Here is a 14,345-nt window from a genome sequence, read left to right as displayed (position 1 = left end):
GCCAGAGACCCTCAGATCTGCCCCACTCCTGCCCGGGACCCCATAGGCACCCTTGATGCGAACGATGGAGAGCTGGCCACGCCCACCCAGTAGGCCATACGCACTCTAGCCACGCCCACCCAGTAGGCCACGCCCACCCCAGCCACACCCACCCGGCCCCCTGAGGCCAACCGCAATGCTGATGCGGCCCTCAATGAAATTGAGTTTGACACCCCTGGGTTAAGTGAAGCCGGCTTCCCCATTGACTTGGCTTGTCGGAAGGTTGCCAAAGGGGATCACGTGACCTTGGTACACAGCAACGGTCATAAATATGAACCGGTTGCTAAGCCTCTGAATTTTGTCACCTGATCATGGCGACGCTGCAAAGGTAACACTGAAAAACGGTCATAAGTCACGTTGTTCAGTGCCGTTGTAACTTTGAACAGTCACTAAATGAACTTGCTAACATCGGACGTTTTTGCTTTGGCAACATATGGAGTTGCGACCATTTTCCTTCCCTGTTTTACTCTTAGAATTAGAGTTAGATGCTGCTGTGAGGGTGGTGGGGAGGAATGCGCATGAGAGTTTAGCTAGGCATAACAATACCGAACCTAGCATGAGAACCAAGGTTATTGAAATAAGAGATGATAAGAATTGGCAGGCTGGAGAACTGCCTTTCAAACTAATTGGAGAATGTGATTTACAACTGTGAATTAGAGGAGGGAATTGTGCTTTGATACTATGCTCAGAGGAGGGGAACTCGGTTTTGGCTTTGACTATGTTAGCGCCAAAGTTATGCTTCTGGAATAAAGATTCTTTAAGGTAAACAATGCCTCGAAGTTCTTTGAACAGTTTCATCTGTCGGAGCCATAACACAACTGTTGTAAAGTCAAGGACTATCTGTAAGTCCAGTTGCCTTTCGGAAAAGCACCTTTGGGACATGATGTCCACCCGTGGCATCGTGTATGGACCCAGTCTGCTTGAGTGTGGAGCAAGTGGAGTGGGTGTGGATTTCAACCATGGTATTCGAGACACTGGCTACACACAAATGCAACACAACCCGGAAAAGCCCTCGCTCTGGGCGTGCATGTAATGTTGCAATGCACACTCAAAAGGGGCGGGGCCTATTGCCACATTGTGAGGTTCCTTGTTTCAGATGAACCAGTTTAACATCTATGCGCAGTGGAAGCTGCGTTGATATAGATCAGAGGTGGGGAACCGTGGCCCCTTTGTGACCCGTGGACTTCAACTCCCAGTATTCTTGAGCCAGCATCAGGAATTCTGGGAGTTGAAGTCCACTAGGCGTAAAAGGTAGATAACGGAGACTGAAGCCTGCCTGGTTGTAAAGTGCGCTGACTGTGGACTACACGCCCTTTAATGTGAGCTTTGGTTTTGTGCCTGCATGAATGAAAACAGGATCTAGCTGAAAATTTATGGGAAATGCCAAACCTCAAATAGTTATAAGATGAATCCTCATTATTAACCTCCTTGCTGCATTGGCTGGGACCAAGAGGGACTAACCCAACAGTTATGGGGAGAGGGGAAAAAACCTGCCTAGTCAGTATGTTGGGTAGGGATACTAAATAGACACCTAAATATTGATCTATGACTTAAGTTTGGTTTCGTAAATAAACTGCAGAGAGGCTGACTGGATTGTGCTGGTTGATGGACTAAAACTGCCATTGATTCTGGCTAGTAGCAACAGCCTTTAGACTTATATACCGCTTCATGGTGCTTTACAGCCCTCTCTAAGCAGTTTACAGATTCAAGTTATGGCCCCCATCAATCTGGGTCCTCCTTTTGCCGACCTGGGAAGGATGGAAGGCGGAGTCAACATTGAGCTGGTCAGGATCGAACTGCTGGCAGTGAGCAGAGTCAACCTGCAATACTGCATTCTAACCAATGCACCACCATGGCCCTTCCTTCCTTCCTTCCCTCCCTCCTTTTCTCTCTCCTCCTTCTCTTCCTCCCTCCCTCCTTCCCTCCTTTCCTTCCCTCCTTCCTTCCTTTCCTTCTCTCCCCCTCCCTCCTTTCCTTCCTCCCTCCCTCCCTCCCTCCCTCCCTTCCTTTCTTCCTTCCTTCCCTCCCACTTAGCCATAGCACTTAGACGTATCTACCGCTTCACAGTGCTTTGACAGCCCTCTCTAAGCAGTTTACAGATTCAAGTTATGGCCCCCATCAATCTGAGTCCTCCTTTTACCGACCCCGGAAGGACAGAAGGCTGAATTCGCCTTGAGCTTCACCAGAACCAGACTGCTGCTGACCAGTGGGCAGAGTTAGCCGGCAATACTGAATGCTAACCATTCTCATCACCGCCCCACCAAGGCTTGCACGCCTCACTGCGCACACTGAATTGTGTTTCCCTGACCTGTTATTACTTGGATTTACTTCTGCGTTCCTCTCCTTTTGAAAGCTCAGCGATGGCCTGATCCATTGTTGCACAGTCAGGTGCTTTCTGAGTCGCGGTGAAGTGTAGACATCTGCAGGGAAAACAATGGTGCACTTCAAGGATGAGGCAAGACTTGGGGGGCTCACAATTGCTTGCTCAGCCTAGGAAAAAACAAACAGGAAGGTTGTGAAATTGACTTCAAACCGTCAAAACTGCTACTAGAGGGTTCAGAATCGGCGTGGCCAAAACTCTCAGGAATAGAAACGTTGGACCTTTGTCGTCCACGTGGAACTACAATGGAGCTGGGGACGGGCATTAAAACAGCTCCAGGTGCCTGGGGGTGACCCCCCCAGGGGATTGCAAAAGCCGTTTAGTTATTTTTGTGGTGCCCCCTGGCTGAACGTTTGATAAATGCTTGGCGAGGTCCAAGTCCAACGCCCGTTTCCCCTTTTGTAACGTCAGTCACCCTTCACGGCAGTTCAGGAAACTGCAGAGTTAGCTCCGATGCCTCCAAAGCCCTCGCCACGTTCCTGAGAAACTAAGAAGAATCCTTCACTCGACAAGACCACAAAAGAAGAAGGTGAGGCAAGGCAGGTGCGATGCCTTTTGTCCACCAAGGGCGACGCAAACTCCATCAGAAGTTGGGGTTTCCACCACCACCTCCCCATCCACTTTGCTGAAGAAGAATAAACACCAGTTTATTTTGCAGATGCAATACAATATCTATGCAGATTCTCAGTCATCCAGGTCATAGTTATCCCAAAGGTGCTTTTCCAGGAGGCAACTGGACTTTCTTGTTTTTCTTTGAAGGCGTTTCGCTTCGTCAGCTCTGACTGGATGGTGGGGAATGGAAGGATTTTTTTAAAAAAGAAAACATATATCTTATTGATTTTTTTTAACATAAGCACCTTAATATTTGGTAAACAGCGTGTTGTCTGGGTTTATTATTTACAAAGCAATCACTAGGTTAGTTTCCATATGCTGAAATCCCCATAATAGCTTTGCTTGATTTTCTCTTCTGCCAATAATATTCTCTTTGCAACCTTCAATGAATGCAGTTCTTACTAATTCGATAGGTAAACAATTAAATATAAAGGTTTTTCTAACATTTCTACCAATAATCAATCACATCAATATCATACTTCTTTTCTATCTGGTCATCTTGGTTGCCTCATCATAAATCCTGTTTACCATTCTTGTTTAAATTTATTTTCCCTACAATGTTCGAAACATTTCCACTGGTTAAAATTTTCCCAGAATTAATTACCTTAAAGCATTTAAATCTGTTTTCATGTCTTAAAAAATAAGTAAGAAAAAAGACACAGAAGAACTGGACTTTCTTTGTTTTTCCTTTGAAGACGTTTCGCTTCTCATCCCAGAAGCTTCTTCAGCTCTGACTGGATGGTGGGGGGAAGGGAAAGATTTATACTCCTTTTAGATGGCTGGTCATTTGCCTTCTTTTACAGGAGTCCTTGAGGGCACTTGGAAGTTTATGAATGACTGAATATAAATCCTCCCATTCTCCACCATCCAGTCAGAGCTGAAGAAGCTTCTGGGATGAGAAGCAAAACACCTTCAAAGAAAAACAACAAAGGTCCAGTTGCCTCCTGAAAAAAAGCACCTTTGGGGTGCAATACAAGAAAGACACCTCGTCGTCTCCGTGGGTCCTCTTAATTTGGGCTTGACTGGGTCCATTTTAATGTTCCTCTACGTCTAACCATCTTTCTTGCTATCTGTTCCTGAACACTCTCTCTCTCTCTCTCTCTCTCTCTCTCTCTCTCTCTCTCTCTCTCTCTCTTGTGTGTGTGTGTGGTGTGTGTGTGTGTGTGAGAGAGAGAGAGAGAGAGAGAGAGAGAGAGAGAGAGAGAGAGAGAGAGAGAGAGAGAGAGAGAGAGATATTCAGGACTGCAGGAGGGAAAACGATGCTTAGGGTGTATTTGTCACCCACTCCAGCTGCTTCTGGGTTCTGCAGATCAATATTTATAACAGTTGGAATTGGAAGCTGGAGTTCTAGGCATCCTTCAGGAGGAATGTCAATTCATATGAGAGTTAGAAGGGGGAGACCGGTTCATGATTGTCCCAAAGGTGCTTTTTTCAGGAGGCAACTGGACTTTCTTGTTTTTCTTTGAAGACATTTCACTTCTCATCCAAGAAGCTTCTTCAGCTCTGACCGGATGGTGGGGAAATAGAAGGATTTACACTCCTTCAGTCATTTATAAACCTCAAAATGGCCTCAACAGCTGTCTTCAAGGAGTATAAATCCTTCCCTTCCCCACCATCTGGTCAGAGCTGAAGAAGCTTCTGGGATGAGAAGCAAAAGGTCTTCAAAGAAAAAGCCACAGACTCACAGAACTAGAAGGGTAGGTTGAGCAAAGTTGGACTTGATGCCTACCTTGAATGGGGAATTCACGCCACGTCAAACACTGAGGATCTTTGTCTTCACTTCCCCACAGCTTGCTGGCACAGCGGTCCTGGGAATTGGACTATGGCTTCGCTTTGATTCACAGACCAAGGATATCTTTCAGTCGGAGGAAAATAATACGAGCTTCTATACAGGTAAATCCTGAAGGGTTTGTAGGGAAACGCAGCTGTTTCTTAGGGCTGATCTGGAGGATGCAGAGAACAACTTCGTAAAGCACTCCTGGGGTAGAGAGGGCTGCAAATTAAAAAATAATAATCCATCTCGTGAGTTCTGTTTTGGTTCCTGTTAAGGCTAGATCAGAACAAATCTAGGACATATAGACCGGGGATTAAACATCCGCCATTCCCTTTTGGAAGGCAGGAGAGCAGCTTTTTTCAAACTTGGGAGGTTTAAGATGGGTGGACTTCTGGAAGTCCACCTCTCTTAAGCTTACCCAAGATTGAAAAACATTGCGCAAGAGATGATTAGGGGCAGATCCTTTCGTTCAAACTTGGGACTGCTGAAGTGTCAGCCAGTCTTGAGTGATGTCCACAGTCGGTCACATCGGGCATAATTTCATGTGGTTCTCTTACTTTCTGCAACCTTAGCCCCGTGCTTGCAGTCCCACAATATTCCCGACTCCACCAACAAAACTCAATGGTGTATTAAATGTCTCTGTAGCTTCCCATCTTAAGGTCCCTATCCCTGGCCACATTCTTTACAGCATTCATCAGTTGGAAAAATGAGAAATGTTTAACACACACACACACACACACCCAGGAGAACAAAGCTTTGTCCAGCTTCATCCTGGAACAGTGGCTTTTAAAATGGGTGGGAAATGGAAGATGACCCTTAAGTTGAAGGCTGGCGGTATGCATAACGTTGGCTGCAGGTTCCCCAATGTACTAAGAGATAAAATGTGATCAGGAGGAGAAACAGTCAGCAATTTATAAAGCATGTCAACCTTCGAAGATTGTCACTTGCTGTGTTCCTTGAACAAACTGTATGGCACCCTTTAAGGAACTTTAATGAACTATGCCAGTCCATTAATAGAATAGAATAAAGAATAGAATAGAATAGAATAGAATAGAATAGAATAGAATAGAATAGAATAGAATAGAATAGAATAGAATAGAATAGAATAGAATAGAATAGAATAGAATAGAATAGAATAGAATAGAATAGAATAGAATAGAATAGAATAGAATACGGAATAGGAACAGGAACAGGAACAGGAATAGGAATAGGAATAGGAATAGGAATAGGAATAGGAATAGAAAACAGAAATGGAGTAGAATAGAATAGAATACGGTATAGGAATAGAATAGGAATAGGAATAGAAAACAGAAATGGAATAGAAATAGAAAACAGAATAGGAATAGAAAACAGAAATAGAATAGAATAGAATAGAATAGAATAGAATAGAATAGAATAGAATAGAATAGAATAGAATAGAATAAAATAGAATAGAATAGAATAGAATAGAATAGAATAGAATAGAATAGAATAGAATAGAATAGAATAGAATAGAATAGAATATAGAATATAGAATATAGAATATAGAATATAGAATATAAAGGGACCTTGGAGATCTTCTAGTCCAGCCCACTGCTCAAGCAGGAGAACCTATACCATCTCAGACAGGTGACTGTCCAGTCTCTTCTTAAAATCCTCCAGTGATGTAGCACCCACAACTTCTGGTGGCAAGCTGTTCCACTGGTTAATTGTCCTCACTGTCAGGAAGTTTCTCCCCAATTCCAGCGTGTGGCTTGATCCTAGTAAATGGATATTTAGCCTGTTATAGGCATTGAATAGTTTATTCCTGTCGGACAGCCTTTGGGTAAGGCTCCTGGGTATACACAACACAGCTCCTCTGATCGTTTTCTGAAAAGGTGAATCAGGTTTAAAAAGCTGCGACCCAGAGGTTTTGCTTTGAGGTTGCAGAATTCCTTTTAAACTTTAAAACATTTCAGGATTGTTCTTCCATGGGTGTTTTTTTTTAAATAATCCGACAAACAGAGCGCTGGTAATTGGAATAAAAACCAATTTTAATGCCAGAAGACGCCTTGCAAATTTCACTAGCCCTTAACGAGGGCGGTGAAAGAAGGGCTGACCTGAGCAAAACTATCCGCTAAAACCGTTTATGCTTTTTTTTTTTCAAAGCTTCTGTGTGAACTTAAAAAGAAAGAAAAAGTGGCAGGAATAAACATTACATGGATCCTCCCAGCAGAGACAAAATCTCTTTTTTCTCCCCTTCTTTCTGTGAGGTCTCATGAATCATTTTTTTTAAGGCCTGCCCAGCCCTAAACACTCAGTTTTCCTTTGAAGTCAACCAGGAAGTGCTTTAATGAAGATAAGAAAAGAATGTTTGCAAAATGGGCAGCTATTAACTGATTAAAAAAAACCACTTTCTGCTGGATTGTAAGCAACCGTCCTTGGCTTCCTTTGTGTGTGTGGGGGGGGGGGCGGGAATAAATTGTGCAACTGGTGTTGCAGGTAGAACTGGGGAGCGGAAGAGAATAATGGCTTTAATAATGGCTAAAGCAGCCGGGATGGAATATTGTTTATCCTGGTAGCCCCTGGTATCAATTCTGCAAAATGGATGCATGGACATTTCTATCCTGAAATTGTTAGAAATGTAAAATGCTAAGTTAATTTTGATAGGAGATTGCAGTTGGGGCCTTATCTGTTCATTTGTGAGAATTTTAGCCTGCCTTTATTATTACTTTATTATTACTTGAGGGGGCAAATAGGATAATAATAATAATAATAATAATAATAATAATAATAATAATAATAATAATAATAATAATAATAATAATAATAATAATAATAATAGTAATAATAGTAATAATAGTAATAATAGTAATAATAGTAATAGTAATAATAGTAATAATAGTAATAGGATGCTGGCAGCAACCCATGTCAACCATTAGTGCCAGTCAATTTGAGTGTTCAGTTCACTGAGTTTCATGTTTTATAATAATAATAATGTTGGAAGGGATCTTGGAGGTCATCTAGTCCAACCCCCCTCTGCTCAGGCAGGAAACTCTATGCCATTTCAGACAAATGGCTGTCCAGTCTCTTCTTAAAAACTTCCAGTGTTGGAGCATTCACAGCTTCTGGAAGCAGGTAGTTCCACTGGTTAATTAATTAGACTAATACCTCCTCTTTTCTCCACAACAAGAACCCTGTGAGGTGGGTTGGGCTGAGAGAGAGCGGGATTAGCAATAAGTCACCCATCCAGCTTTCCTGCCTTAAGGCAGGATTAGAACTCATGGTCTCTTGTGATTTCCTCAGAGTCACCCAGCTGGCTAAGGCAGGACTAGAACTCACCGTCTCCTAGTTTCTAGGCTAGCACCCTAACCGCTAGTCCAAACCGCTTATCATTCCACATGAGAAGAGGCAAAAAGGGTCCACCAAATTGATTAGGCACTGCTAGGAAAGATTACAGCCGTTGGTGTAAATGCAGTCAAGATACAGAAGATGGCCAGGAGTGGATCCACAGACACACGGAACCCAGTCAGGCCTTCAGAAAGGCAGAACTGGTGGTCCTCCTTGGCCAGGTCAATGCTGCTGCCTTGGTTGAACTCCTTGGCAGCAGGAGATGCCTGAAGGAGTAATTATGTTCCAGGTGACCTACTTCTTCTTCTTCTTCTTCTTCTTCTTCTTCTTCTTCTTCTTCTTCTTCTTCTTCTTCTTCTTCTTCTTCTTCTTCTTCTTCTTCTTCTTCTTCTTCTTCTTCTTCTTCTTCTTCTTCTTCCTCCTCCTCCTCCTTCTTCTTCTTCTTCTCCTTCCTCATCCTCCACATCTTCACCTTCCTCTTCCTCCTCCTCCTCTTCTTCTTTTCCTTCTCCTTCCTCATCCTCCACATCTTCCTCCTGTTCCTATGCTTCTCCTCCTCCTCCTCCTCCTCCTCCTCCTCATCCTTTCTCCTCCATAGGGATTTACATTCTCATTGGTGCTGGCGCCCTCATAATGCTGGTTGGCTTCTTGGGATGCTGTGGAGCGATACAGGAGTCCCAGTGTATGCTTGGCTTGGTAAGTCTTCACACACACACACACACACACACACACACACACACACAGACAGACCAGGCCTTAAAATTGGACCATTTCATTCCTCAAGCTTTCGTGTATGTTTTTTTTTCCCGGTCTAAAAATAGATCCTAGGAAACATGTTTAATTCATTCTGCCTGCCTGGCGTGGCTCCAAACCCAGCGAGGGATGTGCGTTAGGATTGTGTTTGTGCCACAGAACTGGTTCCTATTTGCATAACATCCCAGTGCTTTTCAAGCAGAGAGTTATTTTGCAAAGATGGTGATGGTGGTCCAATTGGCCCAGACCATTTGAGAGAGAGAGAGAGAGATCAATTTGGAAGCTGAGATCCAGGTTGAGATTTGGAGGAAAGGAGAGTAAGTTTGCCCTGGTTGAGAAAAAGATGACAACTGCAAAAAAAAAAGACAAAGACAAAGGTTTTCTACCTTTGTTTTTCAGCAGTGCGACCTTTAAGAGGAGTTGCGTTAACTCCTTCCCACCCCAATTCCTCTGAAGGACCACGGCAAATTTAGGATGTTGCCAGCCCTGGAGACTTGTTTGGTGCGACTTGTTTGGTGCGAAACGCATCCGATGTCAAGAGGAAAAAAAATACGATACTTTGCCCTGTTCCAGCTCATTAGAAAATTGATGTGAGCTTCCGTGTCAAAGACCACAACACGAGGCTATCCTAAAAGTCTCCCCAAACAGTGGGGCACAGGATCATAAAGGGCAGTCCTAGGCCGGAGTCCTTATTCCTTCCCACGTGGCAGGATGCTAAGCGTGGACCCCTTTCTCCAGCTCAGCTTGCTGAATGGCTGCTATTTTGCTGCCCTTTTAAGACTCATTGATTTGCTGAGCTTAAAGGAGCTTGTTTTGGTCAATTGCTTTTTATCAAACTGTTCTTAGAGTTGGTTGTTAAGCAATTTTTGGTACCCTGCCCCGAATCTCTTCGGAAGGAAGGGGGCATCTAAAAATGAAATGATGGCGTTATCGTCATTGTAGGCCAAAATATTTCCTCTCAGCCCATCTGCCCAGCCTATCAAGTCACCTGACCCCTCCATGAAGCCTTTGCTTGTGGGCCTGAGACAAAACATACAAAGTCCACTCAGTGTTCATGCCTCCTGTGAACTGTAGACAGTCAAGTAATATTTCTGCATTGGTTCAAAGTGTTCAGTCATCGCCTCACTATAATTGTCCCTTTATCTCCCTTCTTCTTCCTTAGTTTTTCACCTTTCTCCTCGTGATTTTTGCTCTTGAAGTCGGAGCTGCCATCTGGGGATTTGCCAACAAAGAAGAGGTAGAACTTTTAAATACTTACCCTTCAGAGAAAAAAAAATTCTTTGCGGGATATTCTCTGGGGTTGGGGTGGGGGCTACAGTTCAAATTGATGACAACAAAACTCTAAAGTTGACTGGCCCAGTTGTGTTATTCGGGTTGACACAGTGCCACCGTTTTTCTGACTCAAGGAAGCCAGAAATAAATATTCCTGTCCTGATAAGTTCCAGAATTTATTGTGGGTTGGATGACGAAGAAGAGAGAGGAAAGAGAGAGAGAGAGAGAGAGAGAGAGAGAGAGAGAGAGAGAGAGAGAGAGAGAGAGAGAGAGAGAGAGAGAGAGAGAGAGAGAGAGAGAGAGAGAGAGAGAGAGAGATAATAGATTAGATAGATAGATAGATAGATAGATAGATAGATAGATAGATAGATAGATAGATAGATAGATAGATAGATAGATAGATAGATAGATAGATAGATAGACGGACAGAACAATTAACCAGTGGAACAGCTTGCCACCAGAAATCGTGGGCGCTCCATCACTGGAGGTTTTTAAAAAGAGGCTAGACAGTCACTTATCTGAGACGGTATAGATTCTCCTCCTTGAGCAGGGGGCTGGACTAGAAGACCTCTAAGGTACCTTCCAGTTCTATTCTATTCTAAAGGGACCTTGGAGGTCTTCTACGCCAACCCCCTTGGAGGCCAATCGCTCCACTGGTTGATTGTTCTCACTGCCAGCCGATGTTACCTAGTCTGGCCAATGAAGCATCTGCAAGAAAACAACTAAGGTCAGAGCGTCCCAAGGACCCCCTCATGTCAACCCTGACCTGCAAATCGTCTCCTTTATCTTCTCTCTCGTCAGGTCCCTAACGAAATAAAGACTTTTTATTCAGGCTTGTATGAGAAGAGAAAGGACCCCAAGGTGAAAAGCAGCCTAAAAGCCTTCCATTTCGCAGTAAGTCTCTCTTTGATTGGCGTCTTTACTCTTAACTTTGGGCAGGGCGTTTCTTGGAGAGCGGCCACAATCCCTCCAAGGGCCGTTCTAAATAGTACAATAAAGACCCGTTGGATGAAGATCCTTGGCTTGAAGGAGGCTAGATGTAAGAGGTGACCAGGCTGAGCAATGAGGGAGGGCATCAAGGGTGTCATCAGTCTTGAATCCCTTTAGGCTCACAAGAGGATCTAAGCCCAGCCTTCCTTGAATTCCATTGACCCTTATCTATGGCCAGTTTGCTCTGGCCATTAAGAGTTCAGATTCTTGTAGAATCTAGCATGGATTAGACTTGTACTCATTCGAACAAGCCTGGTATCTGGATTTCTTGTGCCTGGCATTAGCATTTCGTTAATATCTTATAGCAAAAAAAAAAAGGAGGGGAGGGTGCCTTAGTCCTTGGGTTTATATCGGCAGTGCATTATGGATTCGCAGTCACATTGCTGCGGAGTCGTTTAATGGGTGGGGGAGATTAACAGTGTTGTGTCGATTCTGCCTAGGCCAGGAGTCTTCCAACGTGGCCCTTTTATGACTTGTGGACTTCAACTCCCAGAATTCCTCAGCCAGCACTGGCTGAGGAATTCTGGGAGTTGAAGTCCACAAGTCATAAAAGGGCCATGTTGGAAGACCCCTGGCCTAGAGTGTCATGCCAGCTAGAGTTGTTCTTGCATCTCATTTCGGGATAAACAATTCTTGTGTTCCTTTCTGCTGTAGTTGAATTGCTGTGGTCCTACTGGTATTCCCGAACATGATTATCAAGATACCTGCCCTGAAAATCCCCAGGTATGTATTGGGGTGCAAAGTGCATTTGTGCATTTCGACTTGTGGATATAGCACGTCAGATTTATTTTTTTTTAAAGAGAAGCAGGTTATATTCCGTGCTGATATTGGATTGGAAGGTCCAAGGATCTGAGTGCTAATGCCGCTTCCCAGCGCTATCAAGGTCTCTGCATGTGCAGGGGGGTTGCCAATTAAAGCTCATTTGCAATTTGTAAGAATTGTAAGATGGGGGCCAGGGTGGGCTCACAAGCAGAAAGAGAAAGATTTTATTCTTACCTTCCCAAAAATAATCCATCTATCCCAGGAGTAGGACAACCTTGGCTCTTTTAGGACTCGTGGACTTCAACTGCCAGAATTCCTTAGCCAGCCATGGATAGATGGATGGATGGATGGATGGATGGATGGATGGATGGATGGATGGATGGATGGACGGACGGACGGACGGACAGACAGACAGACAGATAGATAGGACAATTAACCAGTGGAACAACTTGCCACCAGAAATAGATGATAGATGGATGGATAGATAGATGATAGATAGATAGATAGATAGATAGATAGATAGATAGATAGATAGATAGATAGATAGATAGATAGATAACCTTTATTGTCATTTTTTTTACTGTGGGCACAATGGCACACATTAAAAACGAAATTTAGTTGCTTGCTCTCAAAGTGTACACATATGTAACACACATTTAAACATACTCTACACAACATATGTATAGACCTACCACCTTACATGATATAAGTAACATATAACTATTAGTCACTGTCCATCTTGAATACATAACGCAAGGAGGAAGCTTGAGAGTTCACAAGCTTAATACTGTGTGGGACAAAACTATGACTGAATCTGGATTTTCTGCTTCGGATACCACGGAGCCCCCTCCAATATTTTGTTTGAGTGTGCGATTAAGTCAAAATTCCTTTCTCTTCCAGCCATGCCCCAAAGCCATTGAAGAGTTCTTCAAAAACAAGTTGAATGTGATTGCAGCCGTGGGCATTGGGGTTGCTGTGGTGATGGTAAGTTATGGCTGTTGCCTACTGTTTGGATCCTGGCTTAATGACAAATGTGGTGGTTTGTTTTATAAAATCTACGTAAACTGACCTAGTGGAAGACTCCGAGCATCAACTGATGACGGGAAACATGCCTTCCTGGTAAGGTTCAGGGAAGAACACTGGGCCCTATCTAACCAAATGAAATCCAACGTAGATAGAAGGAAGGTTTTACATTTAGGCAAGAAAAACCAACTGTCTCTGTAACAGACTAGGTGAAACTTGCCTTAATGCCAGCAACTGTGAGAGGGGGTCTTGAAGTCCTAGCAAACAGTCCCTTAAACAGCCAGCCGTGTGCGGCAGCAGCCAAAATAGCCAACGCAATCCTAGGCTGCATTAATTAGTGCAGGTTCGAGTCCCACCAGGCTCAAGGTTGACTCAGCCTTCCATCCTTCCCAGGTAGGTAAAATGAGGACCCAGATTGTTGGGGGCAATTAAGCTGACTTTGTAATAATGCCGCTTGGGGTGTGTGTGTGAAAGCCCTAATAAGCAGGCATATACATAGAATGAAGGCTACTGCTAAGCTTGTAAGCCGCCCTGAGTCTTCGGAGAAGGGCGGGATATAAATGGAATTAAAAAAATAATACCGCTTTGCAAATGCTTTAAGCCACCCAGAGTTACATGCACTAAGATGGGTGGCCAATAAATGTAATAAATAAAATAATAAAAATAAAATTAGACAGCTGTCAAGTCCAATCCTTCTCTTCATTAGGCTTAGCCATACCTAATTCCTAGTTCTCTAAATGATTGTCCTCTCAGGTGTTGGCTCAGTCAAACTACAAACCACACTTGACTGACAAATTTTGAGACTGAATGTTGGCTTAGTAATTATGGTACCCTATATTTCTATACAGTAGACTCTGCCAAAGAGCTCTGTAAATATTTACTTTAGGGACCAAGAGGTCCTGAAACATTGAAGTGGCTACTTCAGTTTTACTAACATTTCAGTTGTTTCAAAAACATGCCTAAACTCACTGGTTTGTCTTGCAACTTGTGGCTAATTCTACCCAAAAAACCAAAACCTTTTCTTATTTCTTTTCCAGATCTTTGGCATGATTTTCAGCATGATTCTTTGCTGTGCTATCCGAAGAGACCGAGAAATGGTCTGAATCCATTTGAGGGAGTCTCGTCTCCTGATCCAAAGAATCTCCAGTTATTAACTTAGCATTTTAAAATGGCATTTCTAAAAGTATATATTCGTTTTTAAAGGCTTTATTTAGTTTGGATGTTCTTGGTTTTGTTTTTTTTTTGTGCTTTGTAAGTTTATAAATCTTAAAAAGGAATCTACTCGTGAAAAGATACTATATTTGTAAAGCTAAAGCCCGCCCCACTTGTATATAAAGTTTTTGTCTCTAAATTGACGTCTTGCTTTCTTTAAAACTGGGATGTAATTTAAGTTGGAGAAATTTTCATACTTAATAAAGATTTAAGACCATA

General features: G+C 43.2%; 1 protein-coding gene across 1 annotated transcript in view; it reads left to right on the top strand.

Moving 5' to 3' along the window:
* The window catches only part of CD9 (CD9 molecule), a 26,016-nt gene extending 11,671 nt beyond the window's left edge, over positions 1 to 14,345 (top strand). The window contains exons 2-8 of the mRNA XM_081331076.1: positions 4,822 to 4,924; positions 8,713 to 8,810; positions 10,030 to 10,104; positions 10,941 to 11,033; positions 11,784 to 11,852; positions 12,792 to 12,875; positions 13,952 to 14,345. Coding sequence (XP_081187202.1) covers positions 4,822 to 4,924; positions 8,713 to 8,810; positions 10,030 to 10,104; positions 10,941 to 11,033; positions 11,784 to 11,852; positions 12,792 to 12,875; positions 13,952 to 14,017 — 588 coding nt within the window. The 3' untranslated portion in view covers positions 14,018 to 14,345. The remainder of the gene's footprint in view (positions 1 to 4,821; positions 4,925 to 8,712; positions 8,811 to 10,029; positions 10,105 to 10,940; positions 11,034 to 11,783; positions 11,853 to 12,791; positions 12,876 to 13,951) is intronic.

The sequence above is a fragment of the Vipera berus genome (genome assembly GCF_964194415.1).
Source record: "Vipera berus genome assembly, chromosome: 6".
Taxonomy (NCBI): domain Eukaryota; kingdom Metazoa; phylum Chordata; class Lepidosauria; order Squamata; family Viperidae; genus Vipera; species Vipera berus.
The sequence above is the reverse complement of the archived record's forward strand: the minus strand, read 5'-3'. Positions and strand labels throughout refer to the sequence as shown.